At 40.9% G+C, this 26,484-nt stretch overlaps 1 protein-coding gene across 7 annotated transcripts in view; it reads left to right on the top strand.

The window, feature by feature from the left end:
* The first annotated feature begins 15,414 nt into the window (after positions 1-15,414).
* The window catches only part of TPP2 (tripeptidyl peptidase 2), a 53,019-nt gene continuing 41,949 nt past the window's right edge, over positions 15,415-26,484 (top strand). For 2 of the 7 annotated variants that reach the window (XR_010471524.1, XR_010471522.1), the window contains exons 1-7: positions 15,433-15,708; positions 21,624-21,752; positions 22,925-23,020; positions 23,443-23,547; positions 24,067-24,191; positions 24,879-25,042; positions 25,568-25,722. Coding sequence is in view for 3 of the 7 variants with exons in the window: in XM_065057956.1 (XP_064914028.1) it covers positions 15,547-15,708; positions 21,624-21,752; positions 22,925-23,020; positions 23,443-23,547; positions 24,067-24,191; positions 24,879-25,042; positions 25,568-25,722 (936 nt within the window). In the remaining 4 variants the exon portion in view is untranslated. Of the gene's footprint in view, positions 15,709-19,338; positions 19,672-21,623; positions 21,753-22,924; positions 23,021-23,442; positions 23,548-24,066; positions 24,192-24,878; positions 25,043-25,567; positions 25,723-26,484 lie in introns of those variants that run through there. The other 5 variants (XM_065057956.1, XM_065057955.1, XR_010471523.1 and 2 more) reach the window with 5 other exon arrangements.

The raw sequence follows: 26,484 nt of genomic DNA on the forward strand, positions 1-26,484 counted from the left end.
GGCTGAAATCTGAGTGTGAATGTAGGGGAAGCTTGCAGTCCTCAGCCACTGCAACGCAGCCAGCATGTGCCTCGCTTTTCTTCCTGAGCCATTCGACCAGCCACCCAAGTTCTACTGCTCCAGGGGATGAGCCCTCCATATTTTAAATGTCCAGCAGCGCTTAAATAATTCATTCAGGCCTTATAACATTTTTCACAGATGTGAAGCTGCCCTGGATGGTGAATCACTTCAATTCTAGTAGGGCTTCAAAGGATGTCAAAGGATGGAGAAATACTATGGGAAATGGTAGGATTACAACTCTTGCTGACAGAACAGGACAAAATCCTCACTTGGTAAAAAAGCAGACTTCACAGCACACAAAGTTGGAGGATCCTCAATAAGACACTTAGAAAGCAAACAAAAGACAAAACAAACACACACACACACACACACATAAACAAAACCCACCAAAACAAACAAACACAAACCAGTTTTCAGCAAGCTCATAAAACAGGAAGAAGCTATTGATTTTAACAATGGGTTAATAACAGCATTTCTTTTTGCCCAAGCTTCCGACCAGCAGCGAACACCACGGGAGTGACTCCTGCCCCTTTTGGGTAGGGCTTTTGCAATGTAACTACTTATCTCTCCTGCAGGACACTATTTAACCTTATGAACATTTCATTTTCAGACATCTAAGAATACCAACATAACAGTAGCTGAAGCTGCCAGCCAGAATCCTGTCAGATCAAATTGCACAACCTGGGCAATAACCTGAATGAGTTTGAGCAAAGGTTTTTGCATCAACAGTACTTTCTTTGGGAGTGTATGTGGGGAAGAGCAGCCTGGAAAACCTACTGTAGTACCAGTCCAGGAACCCAAAACTGCTACTTGCCTGCCATTGCTCTCAGCAATTTCTCCTTGCTCATCCTTGTAGCTCTTTTCTGAACTTTTTTCCAGTTCTGCCCTCCTACTTCTCCTGTCTGGATGCTTTTTGTGTTCTTGACTTTTTGAGATGAAGCAAGCAGAACTGCATGTAAAAAATGATGGAACTGTGGCATAATGATGTTCTGTCTTATTCTCCATACCTTCTGCTAATAACTCTTAATATTTATTTTGCGTTAACCTCTGTCAAGCATTGATTTGATGTTTTCATCAAAGCATCCACAATAATCCAAAATGACATTTTTGAGTACATGTACATATATATACATATAAATATGTATCTTATCTATAAGATACAATCTTCCTTTGCCCTCATTTCCCTGAATGAATTCGTATTATCTGAAAACCCTTACTTTGCCACATCCCCTTCTCCAGGCGCCTGCACATGTCCCAGCACAGATGCTGCAGAACTCACTTATGACTCCCTGCATTGTAAAGAGCTGAAAACTTACTTCTGTACTGTGTTCCCAGTTCTAACCAATCACTTGAACATGAGCCACCAGTATCCGCTGGCAGCAGAGATGGCCAACAGCAGGAGCACAGCCAGGAGGTGGGAGAGGCATTGGTGACCCCCTTCTGCTCATACATACTGTGGCCAGTTTGGGTCCCCCCAATACAGGGAAGACATGGATAAACTGTGGTGAGTTTGGTGATGGTCAGGGCTGGAGCAGCACCCTTGAGGAAAACCTAGGGCAGGCAGTTTCTCCAGTCTGGCATAGAGGTGGCTTTGGGGACACCTCACAGACTTCCTAATTCCTATGGGAAGGTCATCAAGGAGATGAGAGTCAGACTCTCCAAAGTGGTGTGCGGTGGGACGTTAAGAGACAATAGATGTAAATTTAATATTCTCTGAAATTCCAACTTTTCTCTCAACACAAAACGGTTTAAAACCTGTGGACCATCTGCACTGACTTAAAAAAATGGTATTTTATGTCCACATGTCACAATCTCTTCAGGTTCTCAGAATATAAGTCCTTTATTTTTGAGGATTCAAAAGTCTTGGAGTCCCATTCTGAACTGGGTTTCATCTCACAATGACTTACAATTCACCTTTGCAATTCCACTTTCCTGATAATATTTGCATTCCTCTCAAATTCGTGGCCAAGAATAAGACTTTGACTCCAGGAGACATCTTCAGGTAGCTATCTGGACAGGACAAATAAGTGTTAGGCATCCCACTGGTGTGATATGGGAAAAAAATAATTACACTTATTGAATTTATTTTAAATTAGGCCTAACGGTTATTTTGGAGTTGGAAGAAATAAATTGGCAATTGAAAAAGCATGTTTTCTGATTTCCCAGTTCTATGTGAAGCGTGAAATATTTTGAGCATTAAATCAGAGAGCATCTAGCAGATCTTCCATGCAAAGATCTACTAATTTATTTTTCTACTACCAACTTTTTTTTTTCTAGAAAATGTTTTTTTTCTAATACAAAGATCTAATTGTTAAGACTTCAGAATAATGAAATAATGTGTTTTCATTACTCTACAACTTTTAAGATGTAATTTTAAAATAAATGCTGAATTCCATGTATGGAATTAAGGACACAACACTAGAAAGTGATAAAGTTGTCGCACATAGTTTTCTAAGGGACGGTAACTTGTAGCAATGAATGATGAACTATGTTTACATAGAGCAATAGTCACATCTAGTGGTCACATAGGTAATTACAGGTTGTTTCAAAAAGACGGATCCAATTTCAAAGGGATACTGATTTCAAATTGTGTCTACCTTTTTGAAACACCTTGTATTTCTATCACCTTTGCAAGGCTAATCTGAAAGGCATTTAGTATATTAAGTATCAGATGCTATTATTTCTTACTTAAATTGTATGCATCTTAATAAGTTTTTAAAATATCCATCTAAGGAAGATGAAAATTCATCTGTGTAAAAATACAACTGTGACTGATGACAGAGCAAAAAATGCTACAACACTAATGGAGGGAAGGAGAGGAAATTCTGAAGGCATTCTAAGATACTCATATGCGTAAAGAAAACTTTTTAATTTTAGGATGGGATGATGCCATTTATGAATGGAGTCAAGTGTGACATGTAAAATGGGAATACAAGCAGAAATTTCAAAGATTTCAGGTTTGTATACCTTTTAAAGCAAAAGCATCATCCTGAGGCTCGCTGTATACGACAGCAAGCAGATGTACAACCTTTTCTTAAACTAGTCCTTCAGGGCACGTCAGAGCATAAATACAAAAACCTTTCCTCACTTGGCTAGCCAGGATAAGTTGTTCTTCTGGTGGAAGAGAGACCTGCCTGGGAAAAGAAGATGTAAACTTCCCAAAGATCGCATGGGGGATCCATGGCCACTGCTCCAGAGGACTTCAGAGAAGCTGTATGGATTTCCCCAGCTCCCCCTGCAGTCACCTACCATGGCACCTGGCATTCCAGACTGCTCCATGAGGGGCCACCTGTGCCTTAATTCCCAATGAAGACCGATCAGCAGCAACAAGCTATTGAGGACGTGCCACTAGGTATGGACAAGGGACAGCTCTGCTCCCTGGCCAAGCCCTACACATGATGAACTGATGCTTCATCTGATGCTGATCTTGTCCACTGGCCTCTTTTTGAGGGATGACACAGGCAGGAGAGGGCTCCACATGATTCAACAACAGTCTTACAGACATGCAAGAAGCTGAAATAGCTGCTAACAAAAGTCAGCCATCCCAGAAAGTGATGGGAGTAAATCCAGCCATACAGATAGATGGAATATTGAAACATATACTCTCTCACCAACCTGGACGCAGTTTACCCTACACATCAAATAGAACAACGCTGTCTCCTTAATTCTGAGGACAACTCTTCCAGGAAAGACATGCAACACCCACTGCCTTTCACATCAGCATGTTTTATTCTTTTGGTCTACATGATATTCTTTGAGGATCCCTTCCTCAAATTTCCTCTGCCTTATGATGAACTGAGCAATATGATCACAAGTGGAAAACCTAAATATATGTAAATTACTTGGGGATTTGAGGTATGGGATTTGGATAACACATCCAGAGTTTACGTCCTTGTTACAAGACTGCAATAACTCCTATAGAGTGCAGTTCAGTACAAACCAGCTACACCATACTGAGAATGACATATAGCTTTTCTGGGAGCTGGAAATAAGCCACAGAGTGAGCAGAGGAAAATCAAACTCCTTCCATTGTTCCTGGGAGCTCTACATCAGACTTCAAGATTGAGGGCATTATGTTTTCCAGTACAGGAAATAAATTCAAGGGAAGCAGGTCATTCCTGTGTCAGGCATACTTTCCAGGTCAAAAGCAAAGAGACGGGTTGTGAATCACAGAGTTTCTATTAATAAGATCAACACAACAATAAAATGAGACATGCCAATGTGCATTTGCAGCATTGTCAGCATGAAAGGTTACACTTAGGCTTGTCTAATTTACTCTTTTTTCCAGCTTCATTCAAAGATTACACAAAGGCACAGCTATCTTCAGTAGTAAATATAGCACTAGCTCACACTGTACTTGATAGCTCTTTTAACAATTGTATGAGGAAAGAAAGGTTGTTCCTTTTCAGCTTGCACTGAATTTGATATGACAGTTAAGAGAGTTTGCCCGCTGTTGGTGCAGCACGTGGCACCAATACAAGAAGGAGCAAGAGGAGGTGCTGCATTGAGGCGCAGAAATACTCCCTGAAACCTGTCACAGATTTCCTGGCCACTGTAATAATTTGCATTTACTTGTCTTGTGGCATGAGACAGCACTGAAGAATGAAGCCACCTGGGAGACACACAAAAAATGTATAGGCAGATTCAGCAAATAGTTTTTGCTGTCTTGTTTGTATCTGTTTTCTTTTTCCTGTTTGAAGGCATAGCACCACGTCCATGACAAAGACACACGAGACAGAACACAGCCAGAGATGTCATTTGTCCTGACTGGGTGAGTGTGAATGCGCTTTTGAATCACCAGATCTGTCAAAGGCACTTGAGCTTCTCACATAGCCTTTGGTTGCCCTCCATTATGATGAAGTCGTATTTTAAAAGTTTATTTAAAACTTTATCACACATGACTGGCATTAGTTGCAACAATGCACAGAAAAAGAAAACTACTTAATTTTTAGTGGATGTCAACCTTTTTTCCACCTGACCTTACAAACAGTGGAGAGACAGATTATGTAGTGTAAGATATGTTTCTACTTCTCAGTTACTCTGATCTCAGTTGGTTTATGAGGTGAAGCCTTGGTTTCACACCCTGTATTTTTCAATTAAGCTTTCAGGCTTTGTCCTTTGGTATAAAAGCTGTAGAGGTGGTAAGTGCAGCTGTACTCTGAATCATGGGGGCCAAGGGGCAAGCTAACCCTGGCCTATCTCAAATTCAGGATATTCCTCATCACACCCTTAAGAAACATGAGCAACTTTTAGGTCTGAATGTTTGCTGCCCTCTAGAGGAGAACTTGAACAAATATCTAATTTATGACATTATTCTATTAAAAGCAATGACTGGGGGGTGTTGTTTTTATGTTTTGCAAAAAAATCCCACATTCCAGTCATTATACCTCCAGCTATGTCTTTAAAGAGTTTGCAGAGTCTGAAACACATAGCTTATAGTTTTTCGCATTTTTAAACCAAAAAAAAGAAAAAACATATACTAGATAGCAGGAAGCTTATCACTACCAACATATAGTTTCAAGTGGAGACTAAATAGGTATCCGGAAGACAGATTCATGTAAGGTTACTAAACAGGAAAGCCTCATCAGTTTCAGGAAGTCTCCAAAGCTGAAAATACTAGAAGTTTAGGAGATTACCCACAAATATAATTTTTTTGCCCAGATCTTACTCCTCCCTTGGTGTCTGCTAATGGGCTTTGCTGGGAGACAGGATACTGGATCAGATGGACCCATCGGGCACTCTTAGCTCCTGAAATATAGTCTTTGGCTTTTAGTGAAATAATCTGGGGAATCCCTCTGAGGAGCCCAGTGTCCTCGTTATCTCCTGAAAGGAGCTTTGCAGCTCTTAAAAAAAACTATTTCCTGGAAGCAGTCAAAAACTTTCCAGGAGCTTCTTGGTGGTTTGTTCTTTGAGCAAACCTGTACCAATGGATTTAAAAATTTCTTTTAAATTCCTGTTTAGCCACATGTTTGCTTTCTGGGAAAACTGAAGAGTAATTAAGAAATGGAAATAGAGAGCGACTTAAAGAAAACAAATAAACAAAAAACAAGTCTGAGGATTCAAACTCAAAAACAATCTAAAAGGTTTCAGGTATCATTCAAGCTTTCTGTTGTTAAATGCGTTCCTTAATTCTAGATGTCATTTTAGCCTTGTACTGCTCAAGAAATTCTGTTAAAGGCCCATATGCTGTATACAGTTAGCACAGTGTGCCTGTGATACTGTTTAGCTGATGGGAATCTCAACAGAAAACATACCAGATGTCTGCACCTCTATATAAAACACCAAAAGCTGAGACAACAGGACCATATAGGTCAGGAACAGCATAGGTTACACTGTTCTTTGTCACCCACAGGAAAACAGAAAACAAAAGGCCCTTACCTTGTACAGAACCTTGTAATTTTCTCCTGTGCTGCTTTTCCTCTTGTCAGTCCAGGTTGTCACATAATTGTTTCTATGGCCTTAAAGAGAGTCATCAATATCCCCGATGAGGGGATATTCCACACCATGTGATGTCATACTCAGCATATAAAGCTGGCGGAAGAAGAAGGAAGGGGGGACATTAGGAGTGATGGTGTTTGTGTTTCTGAGTAACTGTGATGTGTGATAGAGCCCAGCTTTCCTGGAGATGGCTGAACCTGCCTGCCCATGGGAATCACAGGATCACTGAATGTTAGGGATTGGAAGGGACCTCAAAAGATTATCTAGTCCAATCCCCCTGCTGGAGCAGGAACACCTAGAGAAGGCTACACAGGAATGTGTCCAGGAGGGTTTTGAATGTCTCCAGAGAAGGAGAGTCCACAACCTCCCTGGGCAGCCTGTTCCAGTGTTTTGTTACCCTCACTGAAAAGAAGTTTCTTCTCATATTTAAGTGGAACCTCTTGTGTTCCAGTTTGAACCCACTACCCCTTGGCTTACCACTGGTTGTCACTGAGAAGAGCCTGGCTCCATCCTCGTGACACTCAACCTTTATATATTCATAAATATTAACGAGGTTACCCCTCAGTCTCCTCCAAACTAAAGACATGCAGCTCCTTCATCCTTTCCTCATAAGGGAGATGCTCCACTCCCTTAATCATCTTTGTTGCCCTGCGCTGGACTCTCTCCAGCAGTTCCCTGTCCTTCTTGAACTGAGGGGCCCAGAACTGGACACAATATTCCAGGTGTGGTCTCATCAGGGCAGAGTAGAGGGGAAGGAGAACTTCTCTTGACCTACTAACCACCCCCTTTCTAATACACCCCAGGATGCCATTGGCCTTCCTGGCCACAAGGGCACAGTGCTGGCTCATGGTCAACCTGCTGTCCACCAGGATCCCCAGGTCCCTTTCCCCTACACTGCTCTGTAACAGGTCATTCCCCAGCTTATACTGAAACCTGGGGTTGTTCCTGCCCAGTTGCAAGACTCTACACTTGCCCCTGTTATATTTCATTAAATTTTTCCCCACCCAACTCTCCAGCCTGTCCAGGTCTCGCTGGATGGCAGTACGGCGCTCTGGCGTGTCAGCCAGTGAATGAATCCCTTGTTTTGCTTTGCTTGCATGTGCAGCTCTTGCTTTACTTATTAGACTGTCTTTATCTCAACCCAGGAGTTGTCTCACTTTTAGCCTTCTCATTCTGTCCCACATCCCATTGCAGGGGGGACTATGAACAAGTGGCTGGGTGGTGCTCAGTTGCTGGCTGGGGTTAAGCTGTGACATAATGTGACTTGCACAAGAGCATTTGCATTCATAAATTTAAAAAGAAACAAAGCTGTGGTGTCTTACAAAATCTGACTAATTAAAAGCCTAAAAACCCCAAAGTGACTTTCATGTAACAGAATAAACACTGTTGCAATGCCGACTGCTTCGGCAATCACTCTACTAACAGAGTAGTCCTATGATTGCAGAAATGTAATATAACAAAAATCAGTGTGAAACCACATGAAGGAAGGTGACATCTACATTAAACCAAACCAGCTTCGGTCATCTATATTCATTATGTAATTGATTATTCTCCTGCACTCATACATTCACCCGATGAAGGGATGGCTGTCTCAGTTTTCATGCATGTTTTTGAACAGGACATATTACCTTGGTTTTGAATGGTCTCCAGCTAAAAAACCTACCATGGAGGCCATATCTGCTGATTCCTCATCATCCTCTGTTGTACCATTGCAAACCTCAGCTGTAAGTTAATGAGAGAACTACATTTAAATGTCTGTCTTATCTCCCCCATGTGGGGAAAAACACATATAATTTTCTTAGGAAAGATAAATTTCTAGAAAATCACACTGCTGTTGGAAGACAGCCTCCAATTATTTGGATGATTCTGAATTAGGCATTCAGAAAAGGAACGCTTCCTACAGGGTCAACTGGCAGCTGTGTTGAGGGCCTGTGGTAGTCCTCAAGGCTCTTTCAACTGGGGATGTGTCATAGCCCAATACACTCTGAGCAGGTTCTTTGAGATTTTCTACACAAGGCGGAGTGTCATGTTTAATACCAAATCTCTTTTTTTGTAGATACTTGATGTTATACAGGATTTTGATTTAGCAAGTGATCCAATAATGAATCACAGAATCACAGAATCGACTGGGTTGGAAAAGACCTCAGAGATCATTGAGCCCAACCCTTGGTCCAACTCTAGTCCGTTTACTAGATCATGACACTAAGTGCCATGTCCAATCTCAGTTTAAAAACCTCCAGGGACGGTGAGTCCACCACCTCCCTGGGCAGGCCCTTCCAATGCCTGACCACTCTCTCTGTAAAGAATTTCTTTCTAATATCCAGCCTAAATTTCCCCTGGCAGAGTTTAAGCCCATGCCCCCTTGTCCTATTGCTAACTGCCTGGGAGAAGAGACCAATCCCCACCTGGCTATAACTTCCCTTCAGGTAGTTATAGAGAGTGATGAGGTCACCTCTAAGCCTCCTCTTCTCTAGACTAAACAAGCCCTAACTAAAATAATAAGTGCAATACAGCACTCGCAATACAGAGTTGGATCAAAATACAAACCCAATTGCCATTACCAGTCCCTTTATGCTCACTGTTATGACACTGGGCATCCCAGTTTCCAGGGAGGAATACATGGGTTGAAACCAGCTCAAGTCAGTTGCTCTCATCAAAGTTCATTTTCTTGGTTGTTCAGCTTTTAAAATTTCAGGTTTGGCTGAGTCGCCTACACACTTCTCCACCCATGCTGTTTCTCTCCCCTAATTATCTCAAGCAAGGCTGTTTACACAACTCAAAACCCCAGTGGTGCAACTGGATATCTAAAACAAAGGTCACCTTCAACACCCTTTGTGCCAAGTTCAGCTTGCACTACAATAACTGGTGGCCATTCCTTATAGTCTTCCCTGGGCTCATCACTCTTGTCCACCTGAGCCTTCTTTCGTTGTAGGCATTTGTCACAGAGTGCGGTTCTCTTCTTTACTTCTTTTATGCCAAAAAAAAAAAAAAAAAAAAAGGCAAACTCAAAAATCATTCATGTTTTTTAAAAGCAACCTATTAATAATTTGCCACAGAAGACCATCAGATGTTTGAGTTTCAGCTGGTACAGGAGCTTTTTGCTGAGGTTCATGTCTTTCTAAATGAACCCCACTTTCTTAAATGTTCAGGACTAATTAGTTCTTTTGAGCAACACTATTGAGAAAGTGTTTAAAGCAATACATGAATAGCTCTCCATAGGGATATAATTTCAGACAATTTTTAATAATTTTGCAACCAACAATGTAGCCTAAAACCTTCAGCTGGGCCTCAAGAGTCTGTGATGGAGAACAATAAGGATTCATTAATTTTAGCTTCTGCTAACTCTGACAGGCATATTTTATATACGATTAAGTGAGAGAGTAACAGCCAGCCATTGTTGATTAATGATCTTATCATTTTGTATGTATACAATGATCTCCTTGTTTTACATTTATGAAGGGATGAACATGTCAAACTGACCGAACCAGGTACCTAACTTCATAAAGACAAAGCTGAAGATACATTCTCCACAAAGGAAGATTTGTTATCAAAACTAAAAGACAAGTACAGGTTTTCCTCTCTGTGAAGAGTGTCAAAGTGCATACTGTGTAGATCTGATACTTTCATTCACGCTGAACTGTTCTGTACTAATCAAAGAAAAAAGTACTAGGATTGAACCTTTTCTGAAAATCCTTATGAAATGGATCCACCAAAAGACTTAGGCTTGTAGCTACGCAGGCACTTTGTGGTAGCCTCAGTACAGGGCCTGGTAACCAAAATCTTGATCCTGTAAACCCAGCTTCCCTACCAGAGCGTGCTGTGGACCACGTACAGTGGTCAGGGCTCCCTGTGCAGTGCTGTCACCCCATGGTGCATTTAACTGTGCTGCAAGGGACCATCTCCGCTCTGCACCAGCACAAGCATGATGGAGGTAGCACAGGAACCTGTCCCAGGCAAATGCTCCCAGCTGCTTTTGTGGGATAGTCTTCAGCCAGATTTATTCCTTGACCTGCTCCACCATGAAGCCACACCAGCACAAGTGACTAGGGAAGCAGAATAATAAGAGACAAAGGCCAAGTATCACACTGGAGGTGAGTGGGAAACTTGCTTCTGGAGAACTCGTTTTTATTTACACTTGCATGGGAATAACAAAAGCCAGTGTGAAGGGAAGGAAGACAAAAGGCAATAGCAGAAATTAGGTACATCTTGACATGCATCTCATTCAAGGACCATCTGTCCTTATTATAACCTAGAAATTAAATACTGAGGCTAACCTGGTCTCATCAGGTGGGAATGAGAAGCAGTTTCTACTGAACACCTCGGTAATTAATGAACTCAGTCAGAATACTGAAGTGCCTCCCTTGCCTAACGTGATTTGATCAAACACCTCCTCTCCCAGTCTAACTGGGAGGCTCATTCCTCCTCTCAACACATTGTACCTGAGGCAGGGTTGAAAAAAGACCCGAGTGGGTGAAATATGTAACCTAAGATAATTGCTTGCAACTAAAATTTAAAGAACTGTCGTGCTCAGCTCTACTTGATACTTTGCATGGAAACATTTGGTGCCAATTAGAGAATGAATTAAACCCCCAGTATTCCTCCATCCATGTCAATGCTTGCATTAGCAGGATATTAGGTCATGTCGTCTCCTGTTCACTTTGGGATGCTTCCACCCAAAACAGAAACGCCTGACTCAGAAAGAACCCTGCAGCAGGCAAAGCATTTAGTCTGCAGAAAGGTGCAAGCTCAGACAGAAAAGAGATTTGACTCCCAGTGCCTGACTTTCGGGTGTAACATTAGGCAGAAGACATATCTCCAGCCTCCCTTATCTGAGGCACGTTAGGGCTGCATGTGAAATGAAAGGGGATAGTTGGCTCGGGCCTGTGTCCTGACAGGCCCGACCCACGAGCAAGGTGGGGAATTGCTCAGGGCTGTGATGACTGAAGCAGCTTTGCTGGCTCCCAGCAGACTCAGAAGCACATCTGTATTGGGAGTATTCAGAGCCGAATCCTTGTGGAGCATCACCTGCCCACAGACATCGAGCCAGCTGAGGACATCCACGTGGTATCAGACATAAAGCATATTTCACAGTAGAGGAAGGATTGTTAGGGGAAACAAGCAGCCCTGGTTTTCCCCGCTTTCATAGTGATCTACAAAATTGTATGAACCTCTGAAAACCCAAGTCCTGGGATGTGCCAGCAGTCCCTTACTCCTTCACTTTGGCTCAGCTCCCAGACTCAGATACAAACATCTGAAATGATCCTTAATATGCAGATGTGAATCTACTTAATGCAGCAAACCCAGATGAACTGCCGTACAAACTTAGATCCCGAGAGAGGCTAAACCATCAATGTAATGACCAAACCATATTGTCTCAAGAAGTTTGTGACAAACTCTTGAGTCTTTAACATGGCAGCTCTACTTTTGCCTTTACTTTTGAGTAACAGAAACAGTATTACTCAGAGCAAAATAAAGCTCTATTTATTAAAATACAGAAACTTAGATACAGTAAAGGGAATAAACGTTGAATGTGCATGTTACCATTATAAAATAAATATATTGCAAAATTATTTTAACAAGCTCTATAAGCAAACTAAACATGAGAAACCTGAGAAGCTCAGAACTGAATGTAAAATTCCACAAATCTCTGTATTTTCAGTTCTGCAAAGGCTCCGTAAGATGCACAAACTTAACCCTATGCCCTAAATGCAGCAATTGTACTCATACATTTAATACAGCCTGGTTATGTCCTAAAGACTGTAACTGAAATTAGGTTTGCTTTCTCCTCTCATGATAATTCCTTTAAAGTCTGTTAAAAGACATTTGGCACACCTTCCTCAAATCTTGACTTTTCCTGCAGAACCTGCCCTGCTACTTGGCAGTACACATCACTGAGGTGTACATACACATACAATTCAGGTACCTGCTAATTACATGAGTTGTTTGTGGTATAACTCTAAGACGACAGCAACAGAACAGAGCAGAAATTTTCAAATTTTTTAATAAATGTTTCCAAATTGTAACATACAGCTTGTTTACTGAATGGGGTATGAAACATTTTGAGAAGTTGATGTAGCTTAATGTCTCAAAATATAATAGCAACATGATGTATTAGACTTCTGTTGATCTGAATATGCTGCCAGAAATAGGAGCACCTCCCACTGCGATGCATTAGCAATGATACACAGAAGGAAAACCGAACTCAAATGGGCAGTGAATTAAGTATTAAGCAAGTGAATAACCACCTTGTCAGAATAATTTTCTCCCCTGAAGTAAGATCACTCCACATTTTAGGTAATTCTAAAAGTCTGAGTATGGCTGTCAGACACCAACAGTATTCTAAGGAAGTCAAGCATATGGTTTCTACACATCAAAATGTAAAATTTTGACTGATATTTGAAAACCAAAGAGGGAAGCAGGTTGAGTTACACAGTAAGTACATATGGTACAGCTTTGATTTTTTTTTTTTTTTTTATAATAATATGTATTTTTAAAGCAATGCTTTCCAGGTTTATTTTGGTACTTTACTTGCATAAAAATTCATAGATCTCTAAAGCCATTGATGAGCTGCAAGAGACTGCTGATGGTAGCCCACAAAATGTGGAAAATGCAAAATATGCTACTATTTGCTAGCAGACACCCCCACACTTCTGCTAAGAAAGAACAAATGTGAGGTCTAGTTCAATGAAGATAAATGTGTAACAAACATTCAGTAATAATATCATCAGACCCATGAAACAAAAACATTATACAGATAGAAAATTCTCAAAAGCCAAAATCCTGTTCGCTTTACAGTGAACATATAAATGTATTCAGAAAAACTTCACCTTTTTCCACCAATATAACTCTCTGAACGGAAATTTGCCTGAAGAAAGCGAAGTGATACCCAAGTAACCAACCAGTCTGTACCCCTATTGCTGGCTAAAATGGTTAAAGAGCCAGGTGTCAGACACTATAAACATCTTTTTGAAAGAAGTTCTGCAGATATTTGGGTTCAGATACTAGACAATTTGTAAGAAACAATCATCTTGCCAATATAACAGGCTCACGCAGGATCTCTCAGCAAAGCGTATTTTATTAATGATTTTGAAAAACTGGGTGTCCTACCTAATGGTAAGCCCAGGAAACAGGGCAAAAAGCCCCTGCTTATATCCCCCCGGATCCCAGCTGCAAATTCCCTCTCCTATTCCCCATCAGTTGGATACTGCAGATTTGCAGGCTACCTGAGGCGCGCCTCAGCTTACCTATCTCATTCATTTAATTCTAACAAGCCCCTCCCCTTATTGATTTATTTAAAATATGGATTCCTGGCTCTTTGACTACCCTTCCCCCTAGTTTAACTTTTTAAATACAGCAATCACTTTGCATTCTGGAATTAGTTCAAAGAGACTTTGCGTTACATTAAGGATTCATAGTCAGATGTCTCTCAGTCCTCCCACAGCTGGGGTCAGGTACCCGGTCCCCAGTGTGTAAAAACACAATTTTTCCTTTAACGGTTCCTTACAAGCTCAGCTTTCTTTGCAAGCTTACACACAGCCATGGAGGCTAGAAACTAACTTTAAAATCCCTCTTCAAAGCTGAGATTCTCCCTTGAATTTCTTCACCAAAAATTTTATTAGGAGCTTGCCATAGCCTTTAGGTAGTCTACGTAATTTTTCTCTTTGCCGAACAGCTGCACAAGCACCAAAGTCCGGTGCTACACACGACAAAAGCCACGTCACCCCGCAGTAATGGAGACACAGCGCTCCCGCAGGCACAGCAACCACAGAACAGGTTTTCATCCCAGACAATGAATCAGCAAAAGTAAATTTAAAAAAAAAAAATAGTTAATGTTTGAACATTGGCTCTGCTTCTGACTTGGGAGGGTTTCGCGCACCCCCACACTGCAGCACTGGCACATCACAGAATCACAGAACGTTAGGGGTTGGAAGGGACCTCAAAATATCTAGTCCAATCCTCCTGCTGGAGCAGGAACACCTAGATGAGGTTACACAGGAATGTGTCCAGGTGGGTTTTGAATGTCTCCAGAGAAGGAGACTCCACAACCTCCATGGGCAGTCTGTTCCAGTGTTCTATTACCCTCACTGAGAAGAAGTTTCTTCTCAAATTTAAGTGGAACCTCTTGTGTTCCAGTTTGAAGACATTACCCCTTGTCCTACCGCTGGTTGTCACCGAGAAGAGCCTGGCTCCACCCTCGTGACACTCACCCTTTACATATTTGTAAACATTAATGAGGTCACCCCTCAGTCTCCTCCAAGCTAAAGAGCCCCAGCTCCCTCAGCCTTTGCTCATACGGGAGATGCTCCATTCCCTTCACCATCTTTGTTGCTCTGTGCTGGACTCTCTCCAGCAGTTCCCTGTCCTTCTGGAACTGAGGGGCCCAGAACTAGACACAATACTCCAGGTGTAGTCTCACCCGGGCAGAGCAGAAGGGAAGGAGAACTTCTCTTGACCTACTAACCACCCCCTTTCTAATACACCCCAGGATGCCATTGGCCTTCCTGGCCACAAGGGCACAGTGCTGGCTCACGGTCATCCTGCTGTCCACCAGGACCCCCAGGTCCCTTTCCCCCACAGCGGTGAGGCATGACCGAATCCCGAAGAGGCCGCAGCCGCCCCGCCCTTGGGCAAGCGGGGCTCGAACGTGCCCTCGGCGAACACCAGGGATTCCCGCCCTGCTCCCCCCGTCACCGCAGGACGTGGCCGCCGGGGACTCCGCGCACCGCCCCGTCCCGCCTCGCGCGGCCACGCCCTGTTCCCGCGGCGCGCCCTCGGGCCCGGCGGCCCGTCCCGTGCGTGGAGCACGTCGCTTCTCTCATTGGCTGCCTCCACCGAGAGCCCCTCCCCCCGTCCAGCTCCGGCGCGACCGTATTGGTCGGTTTAGCCCTGGCGCTCTCGCTCTGCGGGCCGCGAGCGAGTGCGCCTCCCTGCGGATTGGTGGTGCCGCACGGCGCATGCGCCTCCCGCCGGTCTCGCCTGTCCTCCCCCCACAGGCACCGCTGCCGGCCGCGCTTGTGTGTATAGCGGCCCCGTCACTCCTTTCCCGACATGGCGGCCGCCACGGAGGAGCCGTTTCCTTTCCACGGCCTCCTTCCCAAGAAGGAGACCGGCGCCGCTGCTTTTCTCGCCCGCTTCCCCGACTTCGATGGGCGGGGGGTGCTACTGGCCGTGCTGGACACTGGCGTGGACCCGGGGGCGCCGGGCATGCAGGTAACGGGCATAACGGGTGGGGAGGAGCCCTGAGTCACGGCCTGGGGGAGCGGCGCCGGGCGGCCCTCGGGGGCGGGGGGGAGGCGCAGCCGGGCCCTGCCGGACTGCCCCTGTGGCTTTGTGGCGGGCAGCGGCCGTGCTCCCGGGGGCCGGGGAGGAGTGCGGGGCCGGGGCGATCGTCCAGCAGCCTCTGTGCTCCTCGGGCGGCCCGAGGCGGCGGCGAGAGCGGAGGGGGGCTCCTGAAAGGCGGTGCTGGGGGCTTGTTTGTTTGTTGCCTGTTCCTGCTAAGCGTGCGTTGACGTGAGCGTGGGCTCAAGAATCCTGCAGCCGGGGCCCCGCACCGGTCACTTCGGGTGTTTGTTTAAGGATCCTCCTTTTAAGCCATTCATAGACGTTTTTTGATGCTCTTTGGCTGTCGTCTTTCACGTAGAACTCATTGCAAAATAATACTCCGTGGCTTTGTTAAGCCTTATCGTTATTTCAACAGTAGGCAGCTGGAGTCTGCAAATAGCCACTTAGATATTTTACATGAAAAGTGTATTTCTGGCAGAATTTGCATGCCTCTCTATGTCAGTGTGCTTTTTGTGTGTTGTATTGCAATAACAATCTGTGTGAAATTTGGTTCTGCCAGCTTTTTTTTTTTTTGGATCTGCTGCCTTTGCAGCTCAGGTTGCACAGTGATTGCCATTGTGAGCTCCATCTCAGTTTTGTGGGTTTCTGTCTGTGTGATTTTGATTTTGGAGTTTCCCAGCACCTCTTTATTTCTTTTAACTCTTGTCCCTTAAAATTTCTTTATCATGTAAGTTTGTATGTGACCTTTTATATCGCTACTGCTTCCGGTTTCTTGTCAACATGTTTTCTCTCAGGTGTGGCAAAGGAAGCCTTGAGAAATTATTCAGAGAGAGTTGTATGCAACTTGTTTAGGTACTGCATCCTTTATTAATTTAGCTAAGCAGGGCCTGTGTTGGTTTATGCCGTTTTTTTGGCACAGGCGCAGATTTTACTCCTAAGTGACGTAGTTCAGGGACCTAACCCTGGCAGATGTTTAGTTCCGTGTTCTGAAATGACCCCTTATGGAGTTCAGGTAGGTGAAGAGGACAGGTGGAGTGGAAGGACACACTGGTCAGCTGTAACTTTGATTGTTTTAAGCTGGAATGAAACATTCTGCTTTTGGCAAAAAGCTGTGGCTAAGTGGAATAGTAATTAGGAAGCTTAAAGAATGCTAGCCAGAAAGCAAGCAAGATAATAACATAGGCAGATCAGAAAATAGTAAAAGACAATTAGGAAGATGTGAGTATAAATGGGATGTGCACATTTCTGAAGCTTCACATATGAAAGCAAAAAGTCTAAATCTTTAGAGATTGTAAATGAGGAGTGGTCAACCAAAAAACATGAGTTTATGGGCATTAGAGGGAATCTTTGTTCTCAGATAGATATCCGAAGGGGTAATAAAGGATTTTAATGAACCGTCGTGATCTCAGTATTGACTGTACCAGTTTTCTTCAACCTGTTTTCTTTATGTGGAGAGTAAAATTGCAGGTATTGAAGTAAAAGATTTGTAGAGAACTTTGGGGGGAAAAAATTCATCTTGCAATGCGTGAAAGTGAGTCTGCAAGGACATTAGAGAAACATGTAAATAAACTGTCCTCTTTTCGCACTGTGCACTTAATACCCCTGACTTAGGCTACTTGCTAAGCTACAGAATTAGGATGTTTATTGCACAGGGTACAGGGAGATCTAAAGGAGAACGTAGGCAACGCACAGTCTGTAGAATAGCTTTGTGTTTTTTCTCAGCAAGAGGATGTCCTTATTCCATGGAGTATTGGGCAGTTTATGTTTTGCTTCCACAGACTAATAGAGTGTCCTGGGCACAGACAGCGAGACAGCGTAGCTGTGCTGTGACAAGTAGTTTCAAATTTGGGGGAAGTTTTTGTTTGTTTTAAATTATCTTAATGCCCTTGTCTTTTCTGCTGCTGATTTTTCTTATTGTCAGTTTTTGGCCTGGCATCCACTTAAAACTATGAGAAATTAGTCAGTTGCTTAGAGGGAGTAGAAGGTGTTATATGTAGCAAGTTTAATAGGTATTACTCCAACTTTGAGTTGGAGTTGATGTCAATAATGATTACAGGCAAAAATGACTACCCGGTTTTGAATACAGGGGAGGTTTTAGTCAAAACATTTCATGCTTTGCTGCTCTTTAGTGTCTGATCCCTGGGTAGGCTCATTTGAGGTTATACTTTTGTTTGCAAACACTGATACCATAAATGTTTGGCTTATGATCACTTGCTGAGGGACAAAAAGATTTGGGGACAGAGTGTAACAGGAAAGTGCCATTATGTTTATATTTTTTCCTGGACACTTGCTGCTTTACAAACTACACAGAGAATAGTTACTGTGCTTAACAAACCTTCTTACATCTATTTCATTTTTCATTGGCTTGCTTTGCCACACAAAATGTTACTCTAACTTGTACTTAGTTTTCTTTCTGAATCTTTCATAGTCAGTGCCCTCTAGGGAACTCTTTTCATGTTATCTTCCATTGCTATACACTCCACCTGTTGATGCCAACTGTAAAGTTCAGTTTGCTTTTTTCATGCTGTGTTTTCCCCTGCCTCAGCCCTTTTAGTAGAATCTGTTTCCTCTCGTTACCTGCTGAGTTATGGCTCCTAATTCCTTATTAAGGCAGAGTACTTGGTGAAATTTTAGGTGGGCGGGTAAGGTATGTTTAATGGAGCATTGTGGTTGTGTGTCTCTAGTCTTTGTTAGACTCCACCCTGTCTTTTCCCTGTTGCTGTTGTCACTCTTTATATTACATTTCTCAATGGATAAGTCAATTCATTTGCTTCTTGCAGTTTTGCTTGTTTTGTGAAGTGCCTGTTGGAATTATTCTTTACTAAAATTAGTGCTTTTCCGAGACAACTTTTTAGCAATAGGAGCTAGTTTGGTTTGACTTGCTTTTTAGCACTGAGTTTAAAAAAAAATGGCTTGAAATGTATTTGTGATGATGATCAGCTGTCCCATGACCAAAGTGCTGAAGGACTTGGTCATCTCTTGTTGCTGCAGTAGCTGTCAGTTGGAATCAGTAACATTGTATGGTCTAAGAAAAACATGCTCAAATAAATCTGAGTTTGCATTTAAGTTGAGATTGTCATAAGTACTGCTGCTCCTCTACTTCTGTTATACTGGTCAGCTGCCAGGATTGTGCAGATAGATTATTTTTAATGTGCTCAATTTACTAATTTATTTGTTTTACAAAGTCAGAGCTGGCATGAAAGTATATGTTTTTCAAACTAAAATGTATAAACAACAATCATTTTTGGTTATAAACTATATATTTTTTTCAAATGACTGTGAGCAAACCATTATATTAAATGTAAAACTGTGGATTTTATTATAAATACACTATAAAATATTTTTAACTGTATAAAATAAATCTTAATTTTTTGAAATTTAATGCAAAAGGTACTAAAATGTACCATCTATAACAATCTCATTATTTCAGTATTTCACACAGGGGAACTGATCAAGTTCACTTGATTTTATTATTATTATTATTATTATTATTATTATTATTATTATTATTATTATTATTATTATTATTATTATTTGTTTTTATTATTATTTTCTCAGAATTACAGGACTTGAAAATGAAAACCGAGTTGAACTCTGAGGTTCACTGTAGCATTACTTCTGGTGGGCAGTATGCCAAACAACAGTTCTTGTCAGCAGGAGAAGCCATATCAGTTACTTGCACTAAATGACCATGAACCTCTCTGGATCAGTGCCATTAGGAGTTGAACCTTGCACCTCTGCACCTGAAACTGGGAGTTTCTTGTGTCTGACTGAAAGACTCCGATTTGTTCGTTCTGGTTGTTCAAACTTTTGTGCACGTGTGAACCTGCTATTCAGCCAGGAGGCAAAGAGCTGTATAGTGTAGGAGCTGCACATTGTCTTCCTGGCTAGGTATCAACTTTTAAAACTACCTAAGCTTGCTGCAGCATAAATCTGTGGTCTGGCCACCTGTTGCAGTATAACTTGCCTACTTCAAACAAGTCATCTTGGATTACATTTGATTCTTGTTTTCTTGTGCTTTTATCACTGAATAATTCTCTTTGATTGGAGGCATATTGAAAAATGTCCGATTCTGATAGTCTCAGGTTTGGCTTGCAGTTGCTTTGTTATCGGAGCAGCACTTGACCATTCTGTGAATGAAGACTGGTGTTTGAAGACATTAAATATAAACACTAGAAAATTATATGGCATGAGTGCCTATGCACTGTGTTTCTTAAGCACATTTTCACTACTGTGTAACTGTTCAGTAGATGTTTTACCAGGTTAATGTGCTTTCACAATTTTTTTAACTGAACAGGAATTTTCTGTGAACGGAGTGAGAAAGTTGGTTTCTATAATGGAAGTTCTTCCTTATCAAGCCTCTTTAAAAGCAGTATTTTTTACCTTCCAGGAAATGGATATCATTATCCTTTTTATGCTTGCTATGGGTTTGGGATTTTGGGGTTTGGTTCTTTTTTTTTTTTCTAAAAGTTTAAACTTATTTTTATTTGTAGGGGAGGTGGCTTGTTATTTTTTTTGTTTGGGGGTTTCTTGTTGAGTGTTTTTTGGGGTGTTTTTGTTTTAAACCATGAGAATTTAAGGCCTTGGAAGTATTTATCCTTATTTGTTGAGGTGTGATTAAAACATAGACCCTTATTGTCTTTTTAGCAGCAATAGAATGACTTTTATGAAGCAGCTTGATCATGTTAATTTCCAGCAGCTGAATTCACAAATGCGGAGTATGATTTCAGCAAAACTACCTGCCATATATGTTATGTCAAGCATAAAAATTATTGATAGAGAATGGGGGCAACAATACTAAATATTTGAATGATAAAAAAACAGTAAATATTACAGCTTTTCTAAACAAGAAGCTTTTTTCACTGTCAGTATAGTTATCGTGTAGGACATCTTGGGAAGATTATTGATTTTTTTTTTTTTTTTTTTAAAAAAAACAAATTTTTAATGTAGAACTGTAAAAACAGATGCTAATTCATAGAATGATAAAGTAGTTTGGGTTGGAAGGGACCTTCAAAGGTCATCTAGTCCAACCCCCCCTGCAATGAGCAGGGACATCTGCAACTAGATCAGGTTGCTCAGAGCCCCGTCCAGCCTGTCCTGGAATGTCTCCAGGGATGGGACATCTGCCACCTCTCTGGGCAACCTGTACCAGTGTTTTACCACCCTGTTGGAAAAAATGTCTTCATTTTATCTTGTCTCCATCTCCTCTCTTTTATTTTAAAATTGTTACCACTGTTGTAACAGGCCCTGCTAAAAAGTCTGTCCCCATCTTTCTTATAGGCCCCTTTTAAGTACTGAAAGACTGGTCTCCCCAGATCCATCTCTTCTTCAGGCTGAACAACCCCAACTCTCTCAGCCCATCCTCACAGCAGAGTTGTTCCAACCCTATGAATTCATATTGCCCTTCAAGCACTTACTTCGGCACCTTTCATTTTATTAGAGTTGTGCACTCATTACTTCAAAATTTGGCTGGAGTCATGAGGTGGAAGCAATGTAGCAAATCGCTTGGACACAAATAGTTTTTTCAAATGGTCTTGTAAATTTAGGCTTAGTTTTAAATTGAGATGCCTGTGGCGTATTGATACAATGTTCTTACTTGTTTCTCTTATAAATTATTTTTATAAACGAGTTAGTAAATTTGTATAAACCAGAAATATGGACATGTTGCTCTTAGTTTACTGAAAATTAACCTAGTTTCAAATTGATTTTACATCACTCAGCTAAAGGTTGAGTGTTCAAGGAAGTTAGTTGATATTTTTCTTTAAAAAAATGAAATGTTTCCTGGCTTGTATGCTGGAGAGTAATCAACTACATTTTCAGTTTTTCTGTGCTCATATTTTCAGGTTACAACTGATGGGAAACCCAAGATAATTGATATAATTGATACAACAGGCAGTGGTGATGTAACTACATGTACCATTGTAGAACCTAAAGATGGAGAAATTACTGGTCTTTCTGGAAGAACTTTAAAGGTGAGTATTAGGTGCTACAGTGCTACAGAGACACCGCTGGGTATCTTTTTTTTTTTTTTTCTGTTCTTGTTTAATAACAAGTTTAAGACCTATTTAGGTTTCTGCAGAAATTAACTTCCTTTGAACTAGATCTTATCCAAAATTAAAAGTGCATTTGTTCATCTTGATACAGATTGTGTGTTCATATGACATGTCTTTCATTTGTTATATGTCTTAATATTGAATATTCTCTGTAGCTGAATGGAGGTATATACAGAGTTTTGTTTGAGGCTTGATAATTTCTCTTTGTTCTAATCAGTATGTGATACAGTTTTGGAAGTTGGCTGAAGAAAACATACTAACATGCTTTAAAAATATCAGACATGGTTCTGTCTTTAGAAGCGCTAGGATTTTCTACATTTGTGTAAACTATAAGAAGTATGGTGTTAAGCTTATGGTAGATAGTCGTAGGTACTGAAAAATGTGTGAGGACTAAGTTATAGGCTCGCTGCATCATTGCTATGAATAGAACAAAATGGCGTAGAGTTTTCAGAAAGGGTATGATGAGACCTAGTAGAGGTTTCACCTACATAAATCTGCTGATGTTACTGAAGTGTTCTTAATTGGCTGGTTAGATGGATGAGGTGATGTGTGGGCCTCAAATCTTTGGTTATCTCCATACTATCAGCTTTTGTCTGAATTTTGCACAGAAAAGGATTGTAAGGGTGAACCTGTTGCTCTCTTTTCATGTTGTTACTAGTAACAGTGGATCTGGTCTACTGAGACTCTGAACTATAGCAAGATATGAGATTAGACGTTCAGATGTTTGTCATGACCTCTTACCATAATATACCTTGATGCTGGGGTGCTTCTTTTCATTTATAGTGCTATGATTTCCCCAGGCCTCTACCCAAAAAAAGTTGCTGCTGGGACTTTGTTTTAAAAATAGTGTCAGAGCAACTGACACTTAAAGACATTCAATGGCAGTGTTACATCAATTGATACTGGTTTATTTGGAACTGGATTGAAAATGCCATACCATATTATAGAATCTTAGTGCAGTAGATACTGTCATGGAGACAGGGAATTAAATTGGCAATATTTGCAAGTCTGTTCTGCTAAGCTCCCTTACACAGTGTTGCCTTTTTTTTAATGCCATCAGTTAACCTATTTCTGAATATACTTTTCTGTAGATTCCAGCAAACTGGGTAAATCCTTCAGGCAAGTATCACATTGGCATAAAAAATGGCTATGATATCTATCCTAAAGCTCTTAAGGAGAGGATTCAGGTAAGGAATTAAATTTTGTCTTTGGTGTCTAGTCATATTTCACTGTTCTAATTCTTAAGTTTTTCTAGGAAACTACAGTATGTGATTTGCTAACACACAGAGGCTGCTAGCCAGTGCTTGAGAGCTGTTCTCTCACTGACTTTTTGTTTAGTTTTGACATGATCTATTTCTTCTGTGATTTTTAAAAACAACAGAAGGTGGCCTGGTGGTCTTCCTCACCAGTGGTCCATTGAGTCAAAAAGTCTAGAAATTACTGATACCTGTTTGTTTGGGGTTTTTTTCTGTGTAGCAGTTGTTGTTTATTTATAGTATCATACTGAATAGCCATTGTGTCTCGAATCAGAATTTTCAAATTATTTTTGTAGACTTCATACTTTGACATGTATTTGTCAAATATTGAGGAACCTGGTTTTATGTTACAGAAAGAACGCAAGGAAAAGCTCTGGGATCCTGTTCACAGACTGGCTCTAGCAGAGGCCTGTAGGAAACAAGAGGAATTTGATGCTGCTCATAGCTCTCCCTCCCAGGTGGTTATAAATCTAAATGAATTTGTAAACTTGTTGTTTGCAACAATTTGTTGCTGTTTGAGAGGACTAAAATATTTTATTGGATGAGTGAAGGACAGAGAACTTACCAGTGTATCATCTGATTAATTTTAAAAGTCTGTAAATGGATGGTTGTTTGATTTGATTCATGTTGATAACTTTCTAAACTTGTTAAATATGAATACTTTGCAGCATATTTTTAGTAAGTTTTAATTTAATATACCACTTATGTATCAGTAAACAATCTGTAAAAAAAAAAAAAAGCTTTAAATGGTACAGTTACAGAAATTGGAAATAGTTATATGGTTATATGTAATAGGTCAAAAATAACTAACGCACTGTTGAAGACCATTGAACTTCTAGATGTGTTTAACTCTTAGGATGGTCTTACATTCTTGATGAAGAAACAGAACAAACATATAGCTTCAGAAAGGAATGTGGGAATACCTGTCTTGTAATAATTTGACAGATACCCTAACTGTATTTTTGTTGTCTTATTAGGTAAATAAACTAATAAAGGAAGAACTACAAAATCAAGTGGAACTGTTGAATTCTTTTGAGAAAAAATATAGTGATCCTGGCCCAGTATATGATTGCATAGTATGGAATGATGGTGAGACCTGGAGGTAAATGCCTAAATTAATCTAAAATGTCTTGTTCTACGCATAACAGTCTTCAATGCAAGCTGTTGTTTTAAATCCGCCTTCTTTATAGATGTCTTAAATATTATTTTATTTAAAATAATCCTGCGTTGTCACTTGAATTTCATTACGAAGTTCTGATTTCAAATGAAGATGGGGCAAAATGAAGTCTTATTGAAGACAGCATGATAAAAAGTGTGAGCTTGTGGGATTTTCCTCTGGGGTAAAATTGCTTTAAGTATCCATTGGTGATAAGGAAAAAAATCCCACAAGTCTTTGCACAAACTGGAGGATGTAATGTGACACTTTTCTTAACTGATAATGTGCGTCATAGAAAACAGTGGGTGAGACTTCAAATGTTTGTGTACCAGCACTGAACAGCTATCTTTAATAAAATTTCTTCCTTGAAGAAATTGCCTGAATTTCCATATGCTTGCTTTTCAAAGACAAATTTTAATTTAGTGACATTTGAAAATCAGTTTATTTAGAGATCTTTGCAGTTTCTGAATGTAAGAGTAAACAGCCAGGTTTAAAAATAGTGACTTGAAGAAGTAAGATACCATAAACAGAGAACCAGACTTCATGAAGATTTTGTGGTACTCTTTGTTGGGGGTGGGGGTAGATAACCGAAAGTTTACAGCAAAATTTCTCTTTTTCTGTGTTTGTCAACAGAGCCTGCATAGATACAAGTGAGAGTGGTGACTTAACTAGCTGTACAGTGCTGAGAACCTACAAAGAGGCTCATGAATATGGATCTTTTGGAACATCTGAGATGTTGAATTATTCCGTTAATATATATGATGATGGAAACCTCCTTTCCATTGTGACAAGTGGAGGTAAATGAAAGTAATCTTAAGAAAATTTTGCTGCTGTGTGGGTATCGTGAGAAGTAATTTGTATTGTGTCCCGATTCTGATACTTGGGATGGCTCAAGGCATCCAACACCCCCAAGTCCTTTTCTGCCAGGCAGCTTTCCAGCTACTCTTCCTTGAGACTGATGTACTGCCTGGGGTTGTTGTGACCCAACTGCAGGACCCAGCACTTGACCTCATTGAACATCATACAGCTGGCCTCAGCTCATTGGTCCAGATCCCTCTGTAGAGCCAACACTCCCACCCAACTTCGTGTTGTCTACAAACTTATTGAGGGTATACTTGATCCCCATGTCCAGATCACTGTTAAAGAGATTAAACAGAACTGGCCCCAACAGGGAGCCCTGGGGAACACCACTTGTGACTGGCTGGCAGCTGAATTGATATACTTAAAGCTCAATAAGAGAAAATGAATTGACCGGTAGTACATTAAATTGGTATAAATGGAGTTTGCTGACCATATAGTGATACAACTTTTCATTTGCTCAGGAGCACATGGAACACATGTGGCTAGTATTGCAGCTGGGTACTTTCCAGAAGAACCAGAACGAAATGGTGTGGCTCCTGGAGCTCAGATTCTTGCGATCAAGATTGGCGATACAAGACTAAGTACAATGGAAACCGGCACTGGTCTAATAAGAGCTGTGAGTAATTCACTGAATAAATTATTCATCTCAGCAATGTGACTTAATTGTAGAATACTGTGGGATACTTCCTGCTCCAGTTGCTTATAGGCTGTGTTTCTATGGTTGTAGAATATTTCCAAATTAAAAAAAAACAAACAAACAAAACCACAGAACAACCAGTAAAAAAAAAAAAAAAAATACAAAACACAAAACCAAGAAAACACACATGCCCACCCCACAAACAAACAAGAAAAACCCCAAAAGCAGAAAAAATCCAACCAACCAAAAAACCAAAATAACCCAGTGTTCTTCAAGGGGGAGGGAGGAAAATCCAAAACAAAGCTAACATCCCCCACCCTCCAAAAAAACAACCAACCAAACAAACAAAACCCCAGCCAGAATATATTTTAAAACATACCTTGAGACTAATATGTTAATATAAAGCAAGACTTGTGTTGCACAGAGCACTTGCAGGTATTTTTGGAATGACAGAGTTGCAGTGTGTCTGGCTGGCTTAACACATGGGCTAAGTTACTTGTGTGCTTTTTGAAGTTCCTTTTTCTGTGTTGTGACTGTATTTTTATGGTTACTTAAATAGCTGTAGAATAATTAAATAAGTCTAGAATTAGACTAATATCTACCCATGTGGCTGAATTTGTTTTAACTCTCTTTTCTTAAGAATAAGGTAAATACTATTCTTTTTTAATGATGAAAGGCCCAAGGCCTTTTTCATATAGTGAGTTAATGGAGAAAAATTTTACCCGGGAAAAGGAACTGAAA

Source organism: Columba livia, chromosome 1, assembly GCF_036013475.1.
Source record: "Columba livia isolate bColLiv1 breed racing homer chromosome 1, bColLiv1.pat.W.v2, whole genome shotgun sequence".
Lineage (NCBI taxonomy): Eukaryota > Metazoa > Chordata > Aves > Columbiformes > Columbidae > Columba > Columba livia.